Source organism: Dromiciops gliroides, chromosome 5, assembly GCF_019393635.1.
Source record: "Dromiciops gliroides isolate mDroGli1 chromosome 5, mDroGli1.pri, whole genome shotgun sequence".
Lineage (NCBI taxonomy): Eukaryota > Metazoa > Chordata > Mammalia > Microbiotheria > Microbiotheriidae > Dromiciops > Dromiciops gliroides.
Window position 1 is genome coordinate 143,735,032 of NC_057865.1, and position 27,197 is coordinate 143,762,228.

The 27,197-nt window shown below is 39.5% G+C and overlaps 1 protein-coding gene across 1 annotated transcript in view; it reads right to left on the reverse strand.

Annotated features, from left to right (window-relative positions):
- The window catches only part of SLC26A4 (solute carrier family 26 member 4), a 64,569-nt gene that overhangs the window by 6,171 nt on the left and 31,201 nt on the right, over positions 1–27,197 (reverse strand). The window contains exons 8-17 of the mRNA XM_043968040.1: positions 25,377–25,524; positions 23,183–23,296; positions 14,316–14,393; positions 14,096–14,191; positions 13,399–13,505; positions 9,424–9,493; positions 8,170–8,262; positions 5,816–5,911; positions 3,571–3,801; positions 144–198 (exon numbers count right to left, since the gene is read on the reverse strand). Coding sequence (XP_043823975.1) covers positions 144–198; positions 3,571–3,801; positions 5,816–5,911; positions 8,170–8,262; positions 9,424–9,493; positions 13,399–13,505; positions 14,096–14,191; positions 14,316–14,393; positions 23,183–23,296; positions 25,377–25,524 — 1,088 coding nt within the window. The remainder of the gene's footprint in view (positions 1–143; positions 199–3,570; positions 3,802–5,815; positions 5,912–8,169; positions 8,263–9,423; positions 9,494–13,398; positions 13,506–14,095; positions 14,192–14,315; positions 14,394–23,182; positions 23,297–25,376; positions 25,525–27,197) is intronic.

Consider the following 27,197-nt stretch of genomic DNA (forward strand, 5'->3'; position numbering starts at 1 on the left):
TCCAGCACTACTGAATGAAGAGGAAGTTGGGTATTTTCATATTCAAAGAGGTACTCATACAGAAAATCCCCAAATTCCAAGGGGCTGAGAAGAGGAGGGGCAGGAAACTCTGAAAAAATATATGCACACATACACACACTTACCTTTCAGTGAAGCAAAGTACACATTCACATCAATTCTGTGAAACTCTTTTACAATCTGAAAAGAAAGGGGGACTTTTAAAGTTGTTGTAAATTCATCCATGATTCTTATGGGGGTGAATTAATATAGCCACATTTCTGTTGCTTCCAATCACTAAAGTATTACACAGCTCCAAAAAGTTCCTCAGATAAATAGAACTTTGAGTTGACACAGACTTTGGAAGGATAGCTGATGGACTGAGTGACTGGCAGGATGTGAAAAGATCTTGGTAGGTCAGAAAACTGGGCAGAATCCAATAAGATATTTAATAAGGATAAATGTAACATCTTGAACTTAAGTTCAAGAAATACAAGATGGGTGAGTCACGGCCATACATCAGTTTCTCTGAAAAAGATCTAGAAATCTTAGTGGACTTCAAGCTCAATATAAGTCAATGATGTCATATGGCAATTAAAAAAATAACGAAAGCTTGGGTTTCATTAAGAGGAGCATTGCTTCTTAGAATAGGGAGGTGATGTTCCTCTGTACTTCATCCTGCTCAGTAAACATAATTGAGTATTATAGTCAGTCATGAATGCCACATTTTAGAATGGACACTGACAAGATGGAGAGCTTTCATTGAAGGGCAACCAGGATGCAAAAGGCCTCAAATCCATGTCATATGGAAACTGTTGAAGGAACTGGATATAATTGACCTTGAGGAAAGGTTTATTTTGGACCTGATAGCTGTCAAGTATTTTAAAAATATGTCATCTGGAAGAGGGATTATTAGACTGGATAGAGCTATGCTTCTCATCTCCACCTCCTGATTTCCTTGGCTTCCAAGTCTTACTAAAGTCCCAACTTCTCCAAGAAGCCTTTCCCAGTCATCTTCAAGCTTTTTCTCTGGCACTCCCCACAAACAGTTTATCCTGTATACATCTTGTTTGTACAAAGTTGTTTGCACGTTGTCTCCCTGATTAGACTCTGAGCTCTTAGGGAGCAAAGATTATTTTTGGCCTTTCTTTGTGTCCTTGGCACTTGGTACAGAGTAGACATTTAGTAAATGTTGGTTAACTGACTGGATGCAGCAAGCAGAACTAGGAGTGACCAAGGATAAGTAGCCAGGAGTCAAATCTAATCTCGAAAAAGGAAAAAAACTTTCCAACAATTAGAACTATCCCAAAGTGAAATGGGCTACCTCAGGCTATAAAGATCTTGTTGGTTATGTTGTAATAGGCATTTTTTTTTTCCATTAGGGGTGTGGGAGGTATGGGTTGGACTAGATGACTGCTAAAATTCACTCAGGTTCTGAAATTTGGTGATTCTGCTAAGTTTGCAGAGTTAAGAATCTATACAGCTAATGGGACATTAAATGAATGTAGCATAGAAAGTGCCAGACTTATTGGAATGAGCACCATATTGAGAGGCAATTGGTTTTCTTTATATAACCCACATTGATGGGAGAAGAGATAATCAGCTCACAGTTCTGTCTGAGTGTTTCTTTTGCTGTAGGCAGATGTATTTATGTATAAAAACTTCATTTTTCAGAGACATTTATCTATAATGTTTGATACAAACATAATAATGGTAGTATGTATTAATATATACATTATAAACAAGAGTGTGCTGGCAAATGTTTAACAACCAACTCTCTGAAAATAATGATACACATTTAATCTCCATTATTAAAATTTTCTCCATCACTTCCTTAAGTTTAGACCATCAGCAAAATAATAATTCAAGCCCTGATTTGTAGCATTTGCCAATTTCCAAGGTATAAATGCTCACCTCAAAAATTTAACAATTGCCTTTTCCAGGCAAGGATGAGCTGGCTCCAGCAAAACCCTGATTATAAGTAAATAATATTGATGAAAAACAAAAATTCACTTTTTTACTTCCTTTCATTTGAAAGGGTAATAATAAGGTTGTATATGATTTTTTTTTTTTTGGAGGGCAATGAGGGTTAAGTGACTTGCCCAGAGTCACACAACTAGTAAGTATCAAGTGTCTGAATCTGGATTTGAACTCAGGTCCTCCTGAATCCAGGGCCGGTGCTTTATCTACTGTGCCACCTAGCTGCCCCATATAATTTTTAAAAAATAAAATAAAAGCCAAAACCTCATAGTGGTCAATATCCTTCCCAAAATGCATTGCTCAGAACTGGACATAATATTTCAAATGTGGTAAGAGCAGTGAAGAATAAAAAGCTGGGCCAATGACCTCTCATTTATGAAATTCACTTTTATTTTTGGAGGCAATCAGGATTAAGTGACTTGCTAGGGTCACACAGCTAGTGTCAAGCATCTGAGGCTGGATTTGAACTCAGGTCCTCCTTATTCCAGGGCCAGGGCTTTATCTACTGCACTACTTAGGTGTCCTTGTCTGTGTTCTTTTGCAAAGGGTCTCCCATGTTCCTGGAATCTACTTCTTCCTCACCTCTACCTCTTAGAATCCTTGGCTTCCCAACAAGACTCAAGTTCCACTTTCTGTTGGAAGATTTCCCTGATTCTCCTAGTTGTTTTTCCCTTGTTCAATTATCTTGCTTTTACTTATCTTTGGAACTGTGATATTCCCCAAGTAAGAACGTAAAGTCCTTATGGGCGGAGACTTTTTTTTTTTGTGCTCTTGTATCCCCAACACCTAGCACAATGTCTTGCACATTAGAAAACGTTGAATAAGGTAAATTGAATTTTAGCTGAACTAGCACCTCATACTAGTGTTTATGTCACTGCAGACTGATTGCCTGAGCTTTGACCCAAGTTATTTGTCCACCTGGATTTTGGACCTTTTGCCTGTCATAAAGTCTGATGTTCCTTTATCTCTTAATCTATGACCTCTCCGCCTGGATTTCTGATCTCCTGCCTATTCCTGACCTTTGATAATTAATTGCATACTTTTCAACTCACTCCTTGACTTTCTGGATTCCTAATTTAGTACTTGTTCTGATAGCTAACTGTTTTGATAATTGTTTTTCATTAATACTCGGCCCTCTAAATCCCAGCACCTGACAACCTTCACCCAGCCATTCTCCATATAAAAAATAGTCCCATTGCTAACAAAAGCTTTGCCTCACAGAATTGTAGAGCTTAAAAGGCTGTCAGAGACCATCTAGTTTTTGTGAATGGTTGTTTTACAAATGAGGAAAGTGAGGCAAGAGGGGTCAAGTGATTTGCCCAGGATCACACAGCTAGGCAAGTTACAAGGCTGGGATATGAACCTAGGTTTTCAGATTCCAAAGGCAGAGTTCTTTCTACTCTATCACAGATCCCTAAGTGCCACATCCTACACACAGAAAATAAAATCAATAGAATAATGAGCATCTTTGGGCTAGCCCCATCCCATTTTACGTTTCCAAGGGCTCAGTATAGCCAGAGATGTTAATAAATTAGTTGGAAACTGTAAGCCAGTAGCTAGAATTTCTTGTACAAAAGTAAAAGAAAATTATACCATTCGTAGTGATCTCACTGCAACAATATCCAAGAATGACACTGCTCCAAAATCAAGGATCAGGCTGTGAATGGGGACTTTGGGAACATTCACTTTGACAGGAAGCTCTGAATTCCAATCTACTCGGATCTCTACTTCCTTAGTTGGGATATTCAGGTCTTCAGGGTCTTCAGGATCTTCATCAGGCTCAAAACCTTGATTGGTGGCACAGGCATCACTGACAATGCCATTCTAAACCAATAAAATAATTCCAAGAACATTATGTGTGAAATTGGGGGTTTCCTTCTGAAGTTTGCTTCAAATAAGATTAAGATAAAAGTAAAAGTAATAATACTTATAAGCAAAAGCAAAATACTTTACATATATTATCTGATTGTATCCTCACAAGTACCATTGGCCAAACAAGTCAGACCACTATATCACATCAATCACCACTTTCCTATAAGAACCCAACAGAGGCAGCTCAGGACCCTGAACTCATGAGCCTTGGTGATAGCAGTGCCTCTGGACCACGGGTCTCTCCTTCCAGCCTGGGCCCCACAGCTATCATTGAGGGGAGCAATCACCTGAGAGGGATCATACTTTCCTTGCCACCACCAACATCAACTGTGGATGATAGCACCCTCCCAGAACGTCAGTCCCACTTTTAGCCCAGCCATCACCCTGGGAAGCAACTCTGTGGAGATACAGACTAGCAGATCTACTTCTATGGATGCTGGAGCCCTTGCCTCCTCAGCAGCCATAACCACTGAAGATCCAGAAAAGGAAATCCTCACCACCAAAATCCTTAGCATTATTGAATGGTTCTACATCAGAAATGGATTTGATTTTATCAGTAGAAATGACTTTGAAAAAGATGCATTACCAACTACTTTACCACTGGGCTCTAAGGACCACCTTTCCATTTGACTTGTAGCTGAAACCTTCTGTGTTGTCTCCTTCATTAAAAAGTGAGCTTCTCATGAGCAGGGACTGTTTTACTTTTATTTGTGTCTCCAGTGCTTTGCACATAGTAAATACTTAATAAATAAATACTTGTTGGCTCATTCATTTATTATTCCCATTGGACTAATGACAAAACTGGGGCTACAATAGGGCAAATACCTTGCCTAGAGTCACATAGCTAAGAAACTGCCAAAGGCAGTATTTGAACCCAGGTCCTCCTGAGTCCAAGCCCAGCCCTCTATCCATTCTACCACTTTCCCTCTCTTCATTCATTCTATAAATCTGAAGCCCCAAAAGAGAGAGATTATTGTGATGTGGATATACGGTATCATGCAAAGAACAGTAGTTGAGGGGGCAAGAGACCTAGATTTTCATCTCAATTCTGTCCCCAAATAGCTGGGTAACCTTGGGCAAGATTCTTAGGGCTTCTAGTTTCTTCATCTGTAACATAAATGGATTCAATGAGAAAATATCTAATGTCCTGTCTTATTCTAAAATTCTATGATTCCATTGAAATAGAAGAGTTCTCGATTTATTTTGCTAAATAGGCCTTTTCTTTAGAAGAACACAGAAAATAGAAGAAAATAGATAAATAGAAAATAGAAAAACAGAAAATAGAATGGTCACCTATATCCAAATTCTTAGCCATCTGCAGAAAGAAAAAATAAAGAGCAGTAGGGACAGACAGTTCTAGATTTAGAAGACCACGTGCTAGACTTTATTAGCAGAGACATCATTGAGATAATTAGCATAGAAATGAATGATCATGAAAGTCAATGCACGACTTAGAATCATGGACTATTAGAGCTGGAAGGGACCTGAGATTATCTAGTCCGACCCCATAATTTTTTTTAAGATAAAGAAACTGAGAAGCAGAGAGATAAAATCACTTGCCCAATGTTACACAACTAGTTTGTTAGCAGAACCTGGTGGAAAGCCCTTGTCTCCTAATTTCAAAACCTGTGCTCTATCCATTGTACCAGCTTATCCCACATCATGAGTGATTTTCTGATGATGAGGTGGATTTATTTTTCTATCTTTGCATACCTTCCATTAACAATAAAGTTTAAAAATGAGATGTATACTCTTTTTATGATGAAAAATTTTATCCTTAATTCCCATGAAAGTAATCTGTCTTCTTTTACAACCTAAAAAGATTTAGCCCAGATGTTCTGTTTGCCCATATGACATGTGATTTGAAGCATCTGGGTGCTAGAACGGTTAGATTTTAATTTTAGATATTCCACACACTTTCATAAAAGCAAAGAAAGTAGTGGAGAGAAGAAAAATGCATCTTCACCTTTGTTGCTTGGAGTTGTCCCTTTTTGATTAGTTTCTGTATCTTCCTCAGTGCTTTGAGCCTTTTATTATGAACTCGAACTGCATCAAACCCAACCTTTGAAAAGAAGTAAATTACTTAAAACATCTGGATCATCATTTTTATAAACTCAATTCAACAAGCATTTATGAAGCACTCATTATGTTCCAGGCTAGGCTCCTTTCAAGGGGATTTCATTCTACTGGAAGTGGGGAAAATACAACAGGGACACAGATAAGTAAATTAAAGATATAAGAAAGGACCTTCTATAGAAGTTGGCACTTATACTGTTCCTTGAAGGAGGCTATGGGTTTCATAAGGTGGAAGTGAGAAAAGAGATCATTTCAGGGCTGGGGTTAGTGGGGAGCAGTGGGGAAGAACAGCCTATTCAAAGGTGCAGGAGTGGGAGATGGAATGCTGTGTACACTGAGTAATCTACTTTGACTAGACCACAGAGCATCTGAGGGAGTGGGGAGAAGAGGGGAGGTGTAATAAGCCTGAGGAAATCAACTGGAGACAGATTGTGAAGGGCTTTAAATGCCAAACAGATGGGTTTGTATTTGGCCTAGAGACAATAAGGACTCACAGAAGCTTCATGAGTAAGGGAGTGGTCAGATCTATTTTTTTTTTTTAAAGAGTATCAACTGTGCAGGGAATGGATTGCAGAGGGAAAGGGTTAGTTGAAGGGAGACCAGCTAGGGAGATATAATAAGGACCGAAATTGAAGTCATTGTGGTATGTGTAGAGAAATAGGGGTGGATACAGTAGACAGGGAAATAGGAGCAACAAGATGACACCTAACTTCAATCTTACATATGTCAAGTTTAAGATAATTATAGGGTCACTTACTAGCTATGTGACCCTGGGCAAGTCACTTAACCCTCATTGCCCCACAAAAAAGAAAGGGCAATTATAGGGCATCAGGTAAAGACATGGGTCTAGAGCTAAGAGGTGAACTGAATATTTGGGAATCATCTACATTGAAATTATAGTTGAACAAGCTGTATAAGATTGTTATGGAATATTATTGTGCTTTAAGAAATGATGAGCAGGATGCTCTCAGAAAAACCTGGAAAGACTTACATGAACTGATGCAAAGTGAAATGAGCAGAACCAGGAGAACATTGTACATAGTAACAGCAACATTGTATGATGATCTACTGTGAATAATTTAGCTGTTTTCAGCAGTACAGTGATCCAAGACAATTCTGAAGGACTTATGATGAAAGATGCAGTTCATCTCCAAAGAACTGGTGGAGCCTGAATGAAGACTGAAGCGCCTTTTTCTTTACTTTCTTTTTTTTGGGGGGGGGGGGGTCTGTATTTTCTTTCACAGTGTGACTTACATGGAAATGTGTTTTGCATGACTACACCTGTATAACCTATGTCAAATTGCTTGTCTTCTCAATGGGGAGAGAGAAGGAAAGAAGGGAATTTGGAATTCAAACTTTGAAAAAAATTTTTTTAATTGTTTTTACATGTAATTGGGGAAAATAAAATATAATTTTTTTAAAAGAGTGATTATACTTGAAGTCATGAGAGCTTCTGAGATCAAAAGGAGAGATTGTTTTGAAAGAGTCAATAGTGAATAGAAACAGGAGAAGCTCTAGGACATAGCCTTAAGCGGTCTATGCACAGAGGTCAAAATGTAGCTTATGATCCTGAAAAAGTCTTCAAAGGATAGGAAGAGAACCCTAATAAAACAGTGCCATAAAAACCTAGAAAGGGTCCAGAAAAAAGAAAGTAGGTAGTCATGCTACAGAAGTCAAAAATGATGGATGAGGCCTGAAAAAACGTCATTAGATTTGGCAATAAAGAGACCACTGGGTGACCTTGAAGGGAGAAGTTTTACAGAGGCAAGGATAGAAACCAGAATGCAAGAGGCTTAGGAGGGAGAAGTGAGAAAGTAGAAATGAAGAATACTGATAGCTTTTTCAAAGAGTTTGGCTGAGAAAGAGAGCAGAAAATGAAAATGATAGCTTGAGAGGATGGTAGAACCTAGTGAAGATTTTTTTTAAGGAATGGAAGAATTGTGGGAAAATGTTTAAAGGAAGAAAGGAAGGAGCCAGTAAATAAGGAGAGGGCAGAAATTAAAAAGGGAGTGTGTTCAAAGGAGCAAGATGTCATGTACTATTTAATTTTCAAGTTACTTAAATTTTCATTATCTGTATGTCTTGCCTCCAAAACCAACTGACGTTACTTGACTGTGGGGACTTTGTGTTGTTACATTTTTTCACCACTAGTGCAATGTCATACACAAAGTATAAACTAAATAAATGTTTGATAAATGAACAATCAAAGGAAATTAAATACATTTCCAATGACATACTACTTACTGTGGATTTGATACATTTTTTAAAGCCATCAATATTGCCATAAAATATAGGACTATAAAAGCTCACGATCCTCACTCCTTCGAGTTCATTGACCTGCAGTTTGGAGAGGAAAGTATTTCTGTAATTAATTTCAAGCCTTCTGTATTTAATTTTCAAAGGCATAAGGACTTCCAAGAGCAATCCTTCACATGTACTTCAGACCTTAGCAATTAACTGATTCATTTCCTTGAATTGGATGTTTTCAATTTTATGTTTTGGCCAAGATTTTAGTCTTCAATATAGCTAATTCCTAACTGTGTCAAAAATCTTTTAAAAAGGGGGCAATGAGGTGGCACAGTGGATAAAGCACTGGCCTTGGATTCAGGAAAACCTGAATTTAAATCCAGCCTCAAACACTTGAGACCTACTAGCTGTGTGACCCTGGGCAAGTCACTTAACCCTCATTGCCCCACCAAAAAAAAAAAAATCTTTAAAAAAAATTTAACCAGCAATAAATATTATGTCTCCTATTGGAGAGAAGAAGAAACTGAGTCTTTCTGGTCACCGTGTGACACTTCCACTTATCATGGGTCACAGTGCAACATAATTGAAGAACCAAAGGCAATTATTTCTAGAAACATAAGACTCAGCACTTAAAGAAAGGATTTTAGAGATTATCTAGTAAGAATCCTCTAATTTTACAGATCAGGAAACAGAATCATAGAACTGAAGAGCTAGAAGCAACCTTCAGTTCTAAAGCCAAAAGGAAGCCCTATTATAATGAACAGACAAATGATCTTCAAGCCCTTTCCTTGAAGACCTCCAAAGACCAGGTAATCCATTATATCTTGCAGCAGCCCATTCTACTTTTGGATAGTACTACTTAGGAAATTTTTCACAATATCAAGCCTAAATGGACTTTTTTGCAACTTCTATCCATTGCCCAAAGAGACCCAGGGAAGGTGAGTGATTTAATCAAGATTTCTCAGCTAGTCAACAAAGAGCAAAACTGGTACTAAAACTTGGCTCTTCGGATTCCCGCTTCAATTCTTTGCTTCATGAGACTGTCCGGCTTGCACATCGTAGAGCCTCTCCAAAATCAAAGACACCCTGGACAGCCCCTTTTAAAAATTCCTAAGAATGCTTGTTGGTTAGGGCTAGGAAGTTAACCCAAAGTGTATGCCTTGTTGAGAATAAGTCTTGGTGAAAGTAAGCAGTCCCACAAACCCAAACCTAGAACATGATGGAGAAGGTCACACAGCAAGCAGTACTTACATTTTTGTAATCCTTGGTGCCTTTGTAGAGGTCTGTGCCAGGGACATTTCCAAGATCATTCCATGAAGGACTGAGGAAAATAAAACTACAGTCAAGGTACTTTGTCATAGGTAAACTTTGGAACAAAACATCTACTACTCAGCCCTTAAATACCAGGCACTAAGAGCTCATTTGTATGTGTGTTATTTAAGATTCAGACTTGGCTGCTGAAGGTTCAAGTTTTTCATTATCTCTGGGTCTGAACCAAATATCTGGCATAAGAGTATAAATCAGGGGAGGTACAACATCTCAGATTGAGAGAAAGAATGGATTTCCTTTTGTATATACTTCAAAATCACTACTAGAGTCAACCTCTGATACGTCACAGCATTGAGTCAGAAGTCGGAGGTTCTTAAAGCTTCTTCCATTACAGAGCAAGCTCTTGCAAACCATAGGAAGGTAGGATCCTGAATTTAGAACTAGAAGTGCCCTTAGAAGTCATCCAGTCCAACCACCTTATTCTATAGATGAGATAAGTGGCCCCTGGGCAAACAAAGTAACTTCACAAACAACTAATTAGTGTCTGAGCAGGGATTCAAAGCCCCGTCTTCTTGACTTCAGGTGTAAGGCCCTCCTTGCTGCACCATGGGCTTCTTAGCCATATTAAAACAGAAAGGTATTAAGGATAGCACTAGCAACAACAGGCTGTATCTGTCCTGTTAAGTCTAGCCTAGCCAAGTTAGAGAAAACAGAAGGTCTTTGGTGTATACTGCAATAATGACCACCCCTTAATCATGAGGGCCCGTAATCTGTGTTGGTGGCACAAGTACCCACAATGACAAAATCACAGATCTTTTAAAGTATGTTTGAATCAATAATATTAGCTTAGGATTGAAATAGTGCTTTATGGTTTGCAAAGCACTTGGTAATTATAACTTATTTTATTTGATCCTCCCATATTGGTGGGAGGTAGGAGCTGTTGTTATTCCTATTTTATTGATGAGGAAACTAAGGCTTAGAGAGATTAAATGACTTGTCCAGGGTCACAGAACTATGAAGTGTATGAGGCTGGATTTGAACTCAACTTCTCCTGGGCCACCTATTTAGCACTCAAAGGTTTGTGAAAATGCTTTACAAACGTTAACTTATTGGATCCTCAAAACAACCCTGGGAGTTGATGCTATAGTTATTCCCAATTTACAGATGAGGAAACTGAGAGAGAAGTCTGAAAAGCATTGATGGCCATTGTTTCTACCTACAATGTTCTTCCTGTTCCTTGGTGCAAGATTTGGAGTCAGACCACCTGGCTTTGAACCCTGCCTGGGTCACAAGCTGTGCCACTTTGATTACTGCCTTGAGCCCTTTCTCATGCTCTTTCTTCATCTATAAAATGAGGGATTGGGAGTAGATGGCCCAAAGTCTCTTCCAGAGCTAGATCTATGAGCCCTCTGCTTATCCATGTTCTCTCTTTCCTTCCAGACTCAGCTTAACTTTTTTTTCTTCAGGGCATTGAGGGTTAAGTGACTTGCCCAGGGTCATACAGCTAGTAAATGTCAAGTGTCTAAGGCCATATTTGAACTCAGGTCCTCCTGAATCCAGGGCCAGTGCTTTATCCACTGCACCACCTAGCTGCCCCCTCAACTTAACTTTTACTTCTTTTCCAATCACTCCAGGATGATCGCTCCCTCCTGTGAACTCCCTGGGCACTTTTTGTCCCTAAAATTTCCTTGCCACTCAGCATATGGTACCTTTTGTTGTTTCTTTCTTTTTTCTTTTAGATGTCTCAGGTAATAGATTTAAAATGGAAAAGAAACTTAGTGGTCTGGGCAGCTAGGTGGCACAGTGGATAGAGCACCGGCCCTGGAGTCAGGAGGACCTGAGTTCAAATCCGGCCTCAAACACTTAACACTTACTAGCTGTGTAATCCTGGGCAAGTCACTTTACCCCAATTGCCTCAATTTAAAAAAAAAAAAAGAAACTTAGTGGTCATTTCATCCAAACCCTTCACTTTTTTAGATGAGAAACTTGAGCCCAGAAAGGTTAAGCCACTTAGCCAAAGTCACAAGGTAGTAAGCGACAAAGATGGGATTCCGACTCGACTCCTCTGACGTCTTTCCAGTGCTCTTTGCTGCTTCCTCTGACCTGAAAGTCAGAATCTTTTCCATGTGATATAGCTGCCTCCTCAAATACTCTATAAGCTTTCTAAAGGCAGGGACCTTGTCCTGTTCCTCATGCAACCTCCCAAGTAAAGAATATCAGAGTATAAAGTGTCCCTAAATATATCTGGTCCAACCCCTCCCTTTACTGATAAAGAATCAGATAGAGAGGATTGCTGAAGGTCAGCTAGGTAGTAAATGGCCTTGCTTAGCACAATACCTTTCACTTGGTTTGTACTCCATAAAGATTTATTGGTGTCAGTGATAATAATCTTGTCTTGAGCTAAAAATGGACTTGAACTAAAAACAGTTGACTTTTTCATCCTATCTCCTTATTAAATATCACACCTAATTTTACTAAAATGAAGCTGTTCCTTCAACTACTAATGCCCTCCCTCTCTTCCAAACTACTGTGTATTTTCTGACTGTCTATATTTGCATTTATTCTTTTTATATTTATGTTACATAGATTTATATAGGTCCTCGCTGTTTCCCTCATTGGAAGGTCAGCTTGTTGCAAATGGGGATTGGTTTATTCTTTGTGCTTGTATCCTCAGAAAACCAGAATAGTGCTTGGCCACTAGTGGATTGCTTGCTTGCCTGAAGTAGGGGGCCTGGGAAGGCCAAACAGATTTCCAGACTTTCTGCTCCTAGTCCTTTTTTCTATCAACTGGACTATGGACGTTCTGGTCCTTTCACTATCAGATAAATTCCATGATTTGTCATGTGTGACGAGAAGCAGATAGTAAATGCAATGCCAAAGAAAGAGGGTTCTGTTTTGGATTCTTTCAACAATGGACTCAGTGGATCAGTATTCTAATTAGTGGAAATGAAATCCCATGTCAAAGAAAGATACTGCTCTTTACTGGCTAAAAGCCCAGGTCGAGATCAGCAGTGACCACGTGCCATGAGTTTCCCTTCAGTTCACTCTGTTCCGTAGTAGCAATCTCTTAGCTTGAAGCCCATAATCAAATTAAATTACCAAGGAAAAAAATGAAAATAAAGGAAAAATTGAGGAAATGATGGAGGTCCAGAATCCTCAAGCCAGATTCCTCCTAGGTCAGGCCCTGAGCTATCCCTCAATAAGCAAATCAGGTGATGCTCTTGGAGGCACAGGAACCCTTGGAGGTTCCTAAGCAACCCTTTAGTGCGCAACAGTAGTAAACACACCATGCTTATAGGAAGCATTGGAGTGCTAGGTGGAGGAAGCACACCAGGCCTGGACAGATGGAAGAGGCCGGTGCTGGGCCAAAGACATCCCAGAGTAGCTTTGGCCACCAGGATAAGGTGGGGAAGAACAGGAGAGGCAAGCCAATTGGCATAGAGAGGGGAGCCTGTTTTTATTGGAGAATTTGAATGCAAGAAGAAGGCTCATCTCCCCTTAAGCCCAGGAAAGCATTCACTTAACAGTCTCTTGGAACCAAAGGAAAGAGATGAGCGCCCGGCCCTTTACCTTTTTCTCACCAGGTTTTATTTTCCATTACCTTCGCCTTCTGTGACAAGTATGTGCACTTTACATAAACACACTGCTTGTACTGGTAGTGAATTTGTTGTAACAGATCTGGCTGAATTGAACAGATGATTTTTTTCCCCTCTTTCAACCCATGTTCCCAAACCTTCTTCAAAATGCTGCAGCTCTCCATTGCATAGCTAGGAAAGTGTCAAACAAGAGACTGCACACTACATCTCATATCTTTTGCCACATTAGGTGTCCTCTATTTCCTCAGCACTGAAGATAGATAGCAAGCACTTAATAGGAAGTAGTTTCTTGAGTACTTATCAAAGCACCATAGGAATCATTGTTAGGTTCATAGAAAAACTTCAATCTCATATTACTTACAATTGAACTCTGAAGACCACGGTCAGTAATCCAAACAGAAGTCCAGCAAGCAGGCCTAGGTCAAGACCCAGGATGATGGATGCTATGCATGTAAACACCCAGATGACCTAGGGAAGCACATGAAAGCAGAGATCTTATAACTCAGCCATTAAAGAGAAAATGAATCCAGGCTGTGGAAGAGAAAATAGCAAGATCAATTCCAGAATAGTATGAACATTAAGGAGTATCTTCACCCATGTGCAAAAGAACAGCCCCATTACTGCCAATCTTGTCCTGGTTTTTCTCCCCCTTTTAAATTATTTGCATGAAATGGGAAGTGGCCCTTTAAAGTAAGCATTCCTAATCATTGTTTGAATTACAGCATAACTTAAAAGGATTTAGCTATTCCCCCTTTTTAAATCATTCTTATGGAAACAGAGGTCATTTTGGAGTTGTAATCAGGTTGACCTACTGGTGTCAGATTTATGGCTGCTTAGGGCTTAGAGTTTCTGTGTCTTATACAAGGCTCCCAGTGGAAATAGATTTTCCCCTGGGGGTGGGGGAGCTGGGGAAGCATGAGACATTTCACTTCTTTTGGTTTGGCCTTGCTATTTTTGATTTGAGTACTGGGCTTTCCAGATAGCAGGTACAACTTAGTAGGGAGGGGATACTCAAACCCAAGATTGGTTTTGTAGGAAATGAGCAACATGGCACTTACGGCATCGATTTTATTCTGCCTCCACAGACGAGGAACATCACACACTTGCATAAACATTCCTTTCAGGTTGGCAATGACAACAGCTGCCAAGACAGACTGCCAAGAGAGATAGGAAGGGCCAGGTTATATTCGCTGAAATGATTTTCCCCAGGCTGATTTTTAAATCTCATGTTATTCCTTCCTTGTTGCAGACCAGTGCAATGACAGGAAAAGTCCATACCTTTTGCAAAGGTTCTAGCAGCTTCCCCAAAGCCACAATTGCAATCAGCACAATCAGGGCCGAGATGATGCCGGCAATCTAAAAAAGAGTGTTGACATGAATATATGTGGTTTGCTTTTTTTGCTTGGTTTCCAAACTCACCACAGACAACAGCCTTGGGAGATGCCTTCTGGGCATCCTTCTAGACAAGGAAGCTCTTTTATAAACACTGAATGACAGTAATGCTTTTCCCCTCTTTATTCTTCCTTTTCCCTCCCCACATCCCAATCCTATTAGAGGAGGAATGATTATTGTTGCTATTATCCACAGAACAGAGGAGAAAACAAGTATGTCACTTGGGCAGAGAAGCTATGGTAACTATAGAAACTGAGAAATACTGAGGTCAAGTCAGATTTCCTATTGGGAAAAGGGAGTTTTTTTCAGACATCCTACAGGACTCAGAGTCTATTCTGTTTGCAATCATCTCTAATCCAGAATTTCAAGGTACTTGCTCCAAATTCCTCAATGGACAAAAGATAATTGTGATGTTCTTAGCCAATAAAATCAGAAGTGTTTTATTCATCTAGACATTGCCGAATAAAAGTGCCTTGAGAACAGGGATTGTTTTTGTCTTTGTCTCTCTGGTTGGTGCCCAGCACAGAACCTTGCTCAATGTAGGCACTTAGTAAATATCAGATGAAATGAATTGAAAAATATGATAATAAAAGCAATAACAACAATACTTGGAGACCCAGATTGGCATAGTAGATAGTGGGCAAGTCTTGGAATTAGGCAGACTTGGGTTCAAGTCCTCCCTCCAACAAGTCATATGATACAGTAGAAAGAGCACTGGTTCTAGAGTTAGAGGACTTGGATTCAAATCTCACTTACTACCTCTGTGACTTTGGTCAAGTCACTCATCTTCCTTGGGCCTCAGTTTCCTCAATTATAAAATGAAGAGGTTAGATTCAATGGCCTCCAAGGACATTTGCAGGTATAGAGAAGTTATTCTAGAACTAGTGAAACCACTGGCTAAATGACCGTGAACCAGTCACTTTATGTCTCCAAGACCCATAAATTGACAATCTGTATCACTGAAGGGGAGATTGATTATAGGATTAGAGATTTAGAGCTGCACATGACCTTCATTTTAGAGATAAAATAACTGAGGTACAAAGGGGTTAAGCAACTTGCCCAAGGTCACACAATTGTAGAAATGGGATTTGAGTCCTGATTTTTTCCCATCAAATCCCATATTCATTCAACCAAACCATGCCTACACATTAGAAGTTCCTTCACCCTGATGAAATCATGAATCTGGACATCATCACCATGGCTATCACCGTCTTCACCACAACGATAATAAAACTTCACACTTTATGGAACAATTTTTCTTTCTAATCTATTCCAGCTAACAAAAAATACTAATTTACCAACCATATGACGGGTATGAAGAATCCTGCATCTTTTGTTTGCTCATAAAAGTGTAACTCTGAGGAAGGCACATGTCTCCTACTTCCTCTGGAACAACCCACAGTGGCTCTGAGAATGTGATCACGCTATGGACTAGTGAACCTGACCAGGGATCTTATCATAGACGTTCCAAAACCTTTACCTTTTCTGTTATGAAAAGCTCTCTTAAGGTCGAAAAAGGGTTGGAAGAGAAGCTGAGAACATAGGAGTAGGTGGGATCCACCAATTTAGACAGCTGGGCCTAAGCAGAGATGAGCAATAGAAGGTCTGAAAGAAAAGGAGACAGGAAAACAAGACACCGAGCAATCAAAAGGGAAGAAACAAGAAAGGTGGCATCTCCTTCTGGGTTTTCACATTAAGAGAGGCTGCTGAAGGGAAATTACGAGTTAGTTAGCAGCGTTTCTGCTTATTTGAGTAAGCAGAAAATCTCAAATTTTCCACTGGCACAATGTGTGCTAGAAATGAACTCAGGGCCCTTTCAATACACTATTATAGGTATTATGCATCAGGCAGCTTGCCTTCAGTAAGACTACCAGTTTTGTGTCCCTTTCGCCCCTCCATAGAATCCCACACCCACTCCCTGGGACTTCATGCTTTTTCATTTAGTCTCCCCTTCTTTCTCCTCCTCCTCCTCCTCCTCCTCCTCCTCCTCTTTTCAGGAAAGAATGTATGTGTCATTTGTATCTTAGAATGAATTTGAACTTATGTGATACCTTTCCCAGACATATAAGGATTTAAGCCTTCTCTCTAGTTAGAGGGAGTTAGATAAGACAGGGTAAATAGAATGGGACTTGAGTCTTCAGGAAGTCCTCAATTCAAATGTGGTCTCGGAAACTTACTAGCTGTGTGTCCCTAGACAAGTCATTTAATCTTTGTCTGCTTGGATTTCCTCAGTTGTAAAATAAAGGTAATAATAGCACCTATCGCTCAGGGTTGTTATGAGAATTAAATGAGATAATATTTCTAAAGTGTTTAGCAAAGTGCCTGGCACAGAATAGGTACTTAATAAATGTTTGTTTCCTTCCTGATTATTTATCTGTCAGCTGACAGGTAAAAAGAAGTAGGGTTTGGAGCCAGGGAGAGGGAAGCTTCCTACACATAATGACAGTTCTTTCTGTAAGAAAGGTAAATGTATTGATTCTATTATCAACATATTTTCTGATAGGAAGGTAGGCTAATAAAAAATGGTGATGGCTGGCAAATTAATTATACTCAGCAATGTTTGTTTGAAGGAATTGAGATCTAGAAACCAAGTTAATTGTTAAGAAATTAGGCCATTATTTACTTAAGTCAGATGAAATAACATATATGAAAACTTTAAAGCACTATAGAAATGCTTACTACTACTACTACTACAGCACTCATGACTAGGAAGAACTATATAAATATAAAAGTATTTCATCCTAAGTCATTTGGGAGTAAAATCAGAGATAATAGAATACAAGTGGGAGGGAAAGAAACGAATGTTTAATTATATTATACAATATAGAAATGCCCTACACTGGAGAATATACATAGCTTAATGGATAAAGCACTGGACATGGAGTCAGAAGACCTGGGATGAATTCTTTATCAGATACTTACTAACCATAAGATTGTGGGAAAGGCATTTACTCTCTAGAGCCTCAGTTTCTTGATTTGGAAAAATGGGGATAATAATATTTGGACCATCTACCTCGCAGTGGTTACTATGAGGAAAGAGTTTGGCAAATCTTAAATATACTGTATAAATGTGAATTATTATTAACAATCAAAAAATTAGATTGGATATGTGTGTGTATATGTCTGCTCTCTACCTTACATTTTGGTCTTTTGTTTGGTTTGTAACTTGATGGCTGCTGTTCTCATTCATCAAACAGCTGTTAAATAGTACACAGAAACTTGGCAAAAGTGATAATTATGCTTTTGTTAACTCTTTTGTTCCAAAGGGCAATCTGTGTTTCACAAAATACCTTTTAACATTCTAAGAACACTTGATGATACAATAGTTAGATAACCTAACCATTAGATTTGAGAATTGAAATATAAACACAGGCACACTCAAGAGATCTGCTGATTGCTGATGGATATTAGATAGCTCCTTAGGCAAACCTAAGCCAAGCTGGGACGTGATTTATATAAAAAATTTTAAAAAGCTGTTGAGTAGCTCAGGCCTAACAAAGCAAAGGCCTGGTTTTAAGGAGTGCTGTTACAGGAGGCATGCAGTCACACAACCACCAAGAGAACTGCTGGTCCCTTTGAATCATGGTTTACTGGGTCCCAGTCCATGCATTCAACCTTTAAACCTCAGAACTTAGTATATATTTCAGTAATTAAATCTTGAACAATATCTAAGCTTGTTTCATTCCTAGAATCTTGGCCTTTGCCATTGCTAAATATAATACATGCCTGTGTGTGGAAGGGGATATCAACTTACAAAAACACTATTATCTCATGGAACTCTTGCCAAGGGAGGGTGGTTTACCTAGGACATTATTATTGGAGACAGCTACTCCAAGTCTCATCTGAGCCTAGAAGGAATAGCAAGGAAGTAAAAGTCAGCAATTTTGGCTTCACTATCAGTTAAGTATATAGTCCAGAAAACCTGTTTTAATCCCTCTGAAACACGATTCTCTGGAATTGAATGTAAGAAAATCTCTGATCGTGTAGCACAAGCCACAAGAAATACATAGGATTATAGGGGCACAGAACCATAGATTTAGAGCTGGAAAGGACCTCAGAGGCTATAACTCCCTTATTTTAAAGAGGAAACTGAGATACAAGAAAGTGAAGTGACTTGCCCAAGGTCACACAAGTAAGCCCATGTCACTGTAAAATTAGGGCAATTTTAATTCATTAAATTCAAGGTGAGATTTGAACCCAGGACCTCCATTCAGAAGTTGTATAAATCAGTGTATGGCTCAAAGTAGCCCCAATCATAGAGATGAGACAGGATAGGGAAAATTTGATTTCAACAGAAACAGAGAAAGGTATTTTGAGTGTCAGAGGACCAAAGGCTTTAGAGCCTGAAGGGATCTTAAAAATAACCTACTCCGGGGCAGCTAGGTGGCGCAGTGGATAGAGCACTGGCCCTGGAGTCAGGAGTACCTGAGTTCAAATCCGGCCTCAGACACTTAACACTTACTAGCTGTGTGACCCTGGGCAAGTCACTTAACCCCAATTGCCTTGCAAAAAAAAGAAAAAAAAACAATGAAAAATAACCTACTCCAACACTCTCCTTTTACAGAGGGAGTTACTGAAGCCCTGAAAAGAGAAATGACTTGGCCAAGGTCATAGACCTAGTAAATAACAGAGGCAGGACACCATCTTTTCAGACCAATCACACATTGTTCCCCCTCACTCCTCTACAATCACAAAAACTGCAGCGCCTGTGGTTCCCTGTACACAGAATGCCTTCTCTTGCCTTTATACCCCTGCTCCCACTGTGTGCCCCATGATTTCCTTCTTCACTTCTACTTCTTGGAATCCCTAACTCTCTTCAAGGCTCAGTCCAAGGGGTCACTTCCTACAAAAGGGCAATCCTGATTGCCCCAGTTGTTAGGACTCTTCCCCAACCGAGAAACTACTTAAAAATCACCACACACACACACACACACACACACACACACACACACACACACACACACACACACAGAATCCTATCTATGTATCAATGTATCTATCATCTATTTTGCCTTTGCATATCTGTGGACATCAGCAGAATGTAAGCTCCTTGAGGGAAGGAATTATTTTATTCCATTTTTATTGCCACACACATGGCTCATATTTAGTAAAGCCTAGCACAGTGTTTAGCACATTGCAGGCAACCAATCAATTCTTGTTGAATGAGTGAATGCTTTATCTAAAATAACTACAGTGAATCTCACTTAACTTCAATTTCAACATATTCCACCTAAAAAACTTCTACCTCCTGGGTGTGCCATATTATTTTATACGTTCCCTCAGGGCTAGAGACTCATATACCAAATGACAACCAAAAACTCAAAGTTGAGACAAAAGAAGTAAGGAAAATTAAAAAAAAAAAAACACCCAACCACCCACACCTTATTAAGTTTAGGGAAGAAGACCCCCCCAAACAGCCTTCAAACTCAGATATGAAGACCCTTTTTATGAGAAGGAAATAAGTGAGAGCTATTTCCAGGCAAATAGTAATAACATATGTATAGTGTTAGGATTTAGAAAAATTTCCTTCAGAAAACCCTATGAGGGGGCAGCTAGGTGGCACAGTGGATAAAGCACCAGCCCTGGATTCAGGAGGACCTGAGTTCAAATCCAGCCTCAGACACTTGACACTTAACTAGCTGTGTGACCCTGGGCAAGTCACTTAACCTCCATTGCCCCGCAAAAAAGAAAGAAAGAAAGAAAGAAAGAAAGAAAGAAAGAAAGAAAGAAAGAAAGAAAGAAAGAAAGAAAGAAAGAAAGAAAGAAAGAAAGAAAACAAAAACAAACACAGAAAACCCTGAGGTAGATAGTAAAAGGGTTATTATTCCCATTTTAGACGTGAGAAAACTGAGGCTTAAAGCAAATTTGGTGTTCTTTCCACCACCCTGAAAGAAAGAGGAAAGGAAGAAAGGAAGGAAGGAAGGAAGGAAGGAAGGAAGGAAGGAAGGAAGGAAGGAAGGAAGGAAGGAAGGAAGGAAGGAAGGAAGGAAGGAAGGAAGGAAGGAAGGAAGGAAAGAAGGAAGGAAAGGAAAAAACTAAGAAAGTGTACATTTTTCAGATGAGGGAATCGAGGTTTAAAAATATTAAATGCCTTACCACAGGTCACAAAGTTAGTGAATGTCAGGGCTGGGTCTCAAATAATCCAGATCTCCTGTCTCCCAGTCCAGAGCTCTTTCTAGTACACCCACCATGCTGCCTTTAAAAAACCACCCATAGAGCTAAAGGACCCAGCTTTGATTCCTGCCTCTGCTTCTTCCTACCTGTTCAACTGTCCCTTAAATCACTAAAGTCCTTTCTTTGACTCGTAAAGCCCTTCATAACTGGGCTGCTTCCTACTTTACAGTCTTCATGTGCATTACTGCCCTGCACACACTGTATGGCCCAGTGACTCTGGTGCACTTGCGACTCCTTGCATCAAACACCCTATCTCCTGACTCTTGACATTTTCACTGGCTCTCCTCCTTGCCTAGAATTTCCTCCCTCTTCACTTCTGCCTTCTGGCTTCCTTCAAGTCTCAGCTAAAAGGGGCAGCTAGGTGGCACAGTGGATAAAGCACCAGCCCTGTATTCAGGAGGACCTGAGTTCAAATCCAGCCTCAGACACTTACTAGCTGTGTGACCCTGGGCAAGTCACTTAACCCTCATTGCCCGCCCCCCCCCAAAAGGGACACACAAAAAGAAAGCAAACAATATGAGTATCAAGAAGGTCTCAGCTAAAATTCTACCTTTTGGGAGAAGCTCTTCCCAATGCTCCTCAATGTTGGTGCCTTCCCTCTGACATCATCCCCACTTTATTCTGTATAAACATCTTGTTTGTACGTAGCTGTTTGTATGTTGTCTTCCCCATTAGACTGTAAGTTCCATGAGGGCAGGGACTCTTTTTGTCATTTTTGGTATAACCTAGTGCTTAGCATAGTACCTGGCACAAAGCAGGTGCTTAATAAATAATTATAGACTTGACCTTTGTATGACCTTTGGGCAGTTCACTTCACCCCTCTGATACTCTGTTTTCTCAGGTGCAAAATGAGAGGGAGTTGGGTTATTGGACCTCCAAGATCACTCTGAGCTCTAAAGCTATTATCTTAGGACTTTTCTTCCTTTACTTTGTCAACTTCTCGTTCTTATAGGCCTTCTAGAAAGACTTCCTTTCTATTTCTTTCTAATATTCAGCTTTAGATTATCCTTCCTTTTTTTTGGTGGAGCAATGGGGGTTAAATGATTTGCCCAGAGTCACACAGCTAGTAAGTGTCAAGTGTCTGAGGCTGGATTTGAACTCAGGTCCTCCTGAATCCAGGGCCGGTGCTTTATCCACTGTGCCACCTCACTGCCCCACCTTCATTTTTTCCGGAGTCATTGTATTCTAGTGCATAATTCATAACATTTGCTTCTGTCATAAGAACCAGAGGAAAAAACTCCAAAACATTAAAATGAAGAAAATTCTTGAATGACTAAAACCAATCCCAAATCATGTACGTTGCTTTTGCTTACCCCCACAACATAAGTAGCTTTGGACTTGATTCAATAAACAAACATAACTAAAAGCTCAGACCCTAGGAACAAACATTTCTAAGAAAGAAATAAACAAATAAAGAAATATGTGTATGTGTATACATACAGACATACAATCAGAGATAGGAGAAGATGGGTGACTTTGAAACATCCTGTCTGTGTGACCCTGGTCACAAATAAATAATAAATTGTATATATTGTAGAGCAGGTACCAATTTGCATTGGTAGAAGGAGTTTCTGACTCCAATGAAATCATGAGTCTGGCCCATAAAAGTTACAAGACTGCTTTCCTTTGGAGTAAAAATACACATACCTCAAATAACTTCTGACCAATTACAATTCCAAAAGACCGGTGATAAATAATGCTATCCACTAGCTGACAGAGTGGGGATAGACCAAGGTGCAGAATTAGATATACACTTTTGGACATAGCCAATGCAAGAATTTGTTTTGTTTGATTACACATTTGTTACAAGTGTTGTTTTTTTTCTTTTCCAGGGGGAGAGGGGGAAGTGGGAAGAAAAAAAATAGATTTTTGTTCATTGAAAAAAAATTTTTTTAATATGCATACCTCTGTTATTTACGACCTTTAAGTACTTTTAATCTCCTGGATAATTATGAAAAATTACTAGACCATGAAGTGTTTCTACCAACCCCTCCTTCCCATAGGTAGTTATTGTTATTCAGTCATTTCAGACTCCTTGTGTCCCCGTTTAGAGTTTTTTTGGCAAAGATACTAAAGTGGTTTGCCATTTCTTTCTCCACCTTGTTTTACAGATGAAGAGACTGAGACAAACAGGGTTAAGTGTCTCACCCAGGGTCACACAGCTAGGAAGCTGGATTTGAACTCAGGTCATGACTCCAGGCCAGGAGTTCTATCCACTGAACCACTTAGCTGCCCCAACCATAGATAGTACAGAAGTAAATAAGAAATAAAACTTTTCTTCCTTGGCCTAGTATCAATAATTATTGGCCCAGCACAATCAAGCAAGCGGCTGTATCAGCCAGGGAATCCATAAAACAGAAGACCCCCGAAACAACTGCGTTATTAAGCCATAAATTCTTCATCAGTTCTAAGTGTGAGGGGTAAGGAAGCTGGACCAACAACTTGAGCAGAACCAGGAAGGGAAGTTCTCCCTGCAAAGGTGAACAGTCCTGTTCCCTTCAGGTTGGTGCTGGGCCAGAACTTGCTCTTTGTGATAATAAATGGAAATTGTTACATTTCCCAGACTGGAGTCTCATTACCTGTGTTTTTCCACCAGTGCTCTCTTGAACAGCAGTGCGTGACAGGGCAGTGGTAGCCACAAAACAGGAGAAGAATCCGGAGAAGATATTGCTGATCCCAAAGGCAATGAATTCCTAGGAGGAAGACTTTGCAATTAGCAAAGCTACAAATACATTCTTTAAGAGAACTGTGTTGAGGGTATTTTTTTTTAAAGACGCCAAATGCCTCATCCCTTTCCTACCCCTTTAGTCTCCCAAATTTACTTTGAAAAATCTTTAGCTTAAAAACAAACAAACAACAATCCATAAAAGGATACATTCCATTTAAACACAGCAGTTGCTTCTTAACATCCTACTTCCCCACCCTCCATGGCACCTTCCCATAAAAAATAGTTCAGCAAAACTGTTTGTTTGCAATTGCCAGTCTATGTCATTTTTAATGACAGCTACCAAAGGTGGAGGTATCTGAGAAGCAGCAAGACACCGGGATTTTGGACTGAACTGGTACCTGAGAAAAGCCTCCCTACTTTCAATTATTTTTAAGGTTAGAAACCTCACATGATTGTTGGTAACTGACCCTGTGCTGAAATAGCTCTTTCATTGCCCTGGTTGTTAGGCTATTCCAAGTCACTCATCTCATTTTCAGTAAGCTATTAGCATACCTGCAGCTTTCATTTCTGGAGTTATCTGTTGCTGAAGCCTTGCCACAGCCTGTATTATGACAGCAAGGTCTAGAATTCTGGGTGATCACCCATCATTCAACTGTTCTCATTGCTCCGCTGTCTTTCAGAAACATGCACTACTTGTAGACATTTTTGTAATTTTAAAAAACGGAGCAGTCAGCCCTATGCCTACCCCAACTGCCCTCTTCCATCCAAACAAAATGAATATTCAGAGACATTCATTTTAAATCTTTTCTGATATTAACAGAAATTGCAACATTGGAAATATTGCTTATAAAAAACACTTGAGTTACATGACACTTTCATGGTTCTTTTCCAAAGAAATGTTAAATGTGTTATTTATTAATATTATTTATGATCTAACAACATAATTGATATTTAAAAATTGGGTTTGCCCTAAAGAGAGGCAGAGTGGATTAGTGAATTGAGAGGTGTTTTTAGAGTAAGGAAGATAAAAGTTCACAACCCAACTTAACACATACTGGTTGTATGACCCTGAACCCTTTACTCAATTTCTGCCAGGGACCAGCTAACTTTCTCTTTTTTTTTTTTTTTTGGTGAGACAATTGGGGTTTAGTGACTTGCCCAGGGTCACACAGCTAGTAAGTGTCAAATGCCTAAGGCCGGATTTGAACTCAGGTCCTCCTGAATCCAAGACTGGTGCTCTATCCACTGCGCCACCTAGCCACCTAACCCCCAGCTAACTCTCAAAGACTAAGTTTCAGAACAGGTGCTGGTCTGCACTGCTCATCAGACTTTCCTCATTAGAAGTTCTCTGCACCAGTGAAATCACAGGCCAGGTTCACCCCACCTCAAAAAAAATTATAATCTTCAAAGCATAAAGTGATAGAACATTGACATCACCCCCTCAAAATTATCTCATTGTAAGTATATGGGTACCTTTAACAGAGAATCAGTCTAGTAATAGTATTCTTTTTTATTTTTTTTATTAGTTTTTTATTTTTATTTTTTTTGTGGGGCAATGAGGGTTAAGTGACTTGCCCAAGGTCACACAGCTAGTAAGTGTCAAGCGTCTGAGGCTGGATTTGAACTCAGGTCCTTCTGAATCCAAGGCCAGTGCTTTATCCATTGTGCCACTCAGTATTCTTAATAGAAAAGGCAGATTCATCTTTCAGCAGATACCAAATTCTTTCCAGGTTTAAATTTTTCTACCTTGGCAGAACTTCAAAAAGAGCAAAGTGCCTGGGCCTTTGCCCCAAGATGCTGAATTTGGAGATTCTGAGGGTACTAATGGTGTTTTTAGTCCTTCAGCAATATGGCATTTATTTAGTTAACACCTGGTTAGACAAATTAATTAGTCAAAATAGGAAGCTACCATCCCTTGGCCCTCATGACAGTTTCCTCAGTAGCAGAAGCTTGATGTTCTACAATCTCTACATCCCCTGACCCCCTATCCCATTAAAACAAGGGCATGCTTCATGGTGCTTGCCCTGGGTGCAAAAATGCCTAGTTACAGCTCTGCTCAGAGGTCCAATCCTTGTAAGAAAGTTTTGCAACAGAATTGAACCTACCTGGTTCCCATTAATGGCGTAATCATACTTGGTAGCATAGACTTTTCCTACAGACACGGCAATTGCATAGGCCACCACAGCAATGGAAAATGAAGCAGTAGCCATCTGAGAAAACAAGTTTACTGATGGAAGAGCAGGGGGCAAAAACCTATTGGGTTTTAAAAGAAGAAAAGGCATTCATCATGCTTGTCTACAATCACTGATATCTCTTCAACTTGCCAAATGATATATAAACTCACATGCATAGTATACATAAAAGTATAATAACTCAAAAAAGATAATATGGAAATGTAGAATATTCTAAAAATAAACTGTATCTTATTCACATTATTTTTACTGCTATTGCTTTCCCCAAAGGCTAATTTCTTTTTTTTTTTTTTTTGGTGAGACAATTGGGGTTAAGTGACTTGCCCAGGATCACACAGCTAGTAAGTGTTAAGTGTCTGAGGCCAGATTTGAACTCAAGTCCTCCTGAATCCAGGGCCGATGCTCTATCCACTGTGCTACCTCGCTTCCCCTCCTTTTTTTTTTTTTTTTTTGGTGACAAGGGCCAATTTCTTAAACCTAAGATCTTTTGGGACACCGTCCCCCAACCAAAGTCCTATTTGTACCTTGGGGGGTACATCTGGATTTAGTAACCTTATAAATAATAGCTCACATTTACATAGTGCTTTAAGGTCTACAACAACCCTTTGAGAAAAGTAGTATTGCTATCTTTATTTGAGATATAAGGAAACGGCTAAGAAACAGGAAGTAACCTGTCCATGTCCACAGAGGTAATAAATGTCAGAGTCAGTATTCAAAACCCTATCTCCTGGGACAGCAAGGTGGCACAGTGGATAAATTGGCAGGCTGGGAGTCAGAAAGACTCTTCTTCCTGAGTTCAAATCTAGTCTCAGATACTTCCTAGCTGTGTGACCCTGGGCACATCACTTAAGCCTGTTTGCCTCAGTTTCCTTATCTATAAAATAAGCTGCAGTATCTTTGCCAAGAAAACCCCAAATAGGGTCACAAAGTTGGGAATGGCTGAACAATAACTCCTAACTAAATCTTACATTCTTTCTATGACACCATCAGGTCCCATGTCAACCCATTTCATATACTTATGCCTTCTGGTAGAGACCTTTTTTTTGAATTCTCTTTGGTTTTAGTACCTACTTCTAAAATGGGACATGAGGTGTGCATAGAGAGATTAGAATGACCTAGAAGAGAAATACTATAGATACAGAGAATCCTAGGTAAGAAATTCATGGCTTTGTCAAGATCCATATCATGACCCAAGTGTTTTGGAGATTAAAGGAGGTTAAGGTTGGTTGTTTGTTTTACCAATTTATATCTTCACAGCCAAAAAAAAAAAAATCACATTTGCTGTGAAATCACATGCTTGGTTATTACTCCCCAGAGATTTGCAGCTAGATGCCAAATTGGATCTTTGCTCTACCAAAAGAGAGAAACTTAGGTATGCAATTTGCAGAGATGACCTAACATTAAGGCAGAGCAGGCAGTCACCTAGATAGTGTAATATGGGAGATACCTGAAAGATTCTAGCCTTAAATAGTATCTATTGATCACTTATTACTGAATTTCCATTAAAGAAACTTAATCCTACAATTAGACAAAGCGTTGTTGTTGTTTGTTTGTTGTTTGTCCTTTAGTTCTTGAAGAGGACCAATGACATCAGGAGGGTAATGTCTTGACTCGCAAATGAACAGGTTTTATGTGAGGCAGAGCTGTGCAGAGTCATCAGCCTCATTCTCTCCTCCAAAGTAATCAAACTCCAATGGCAAGGTATTTCTTGTCAGGACAACTGATGATGGCCCA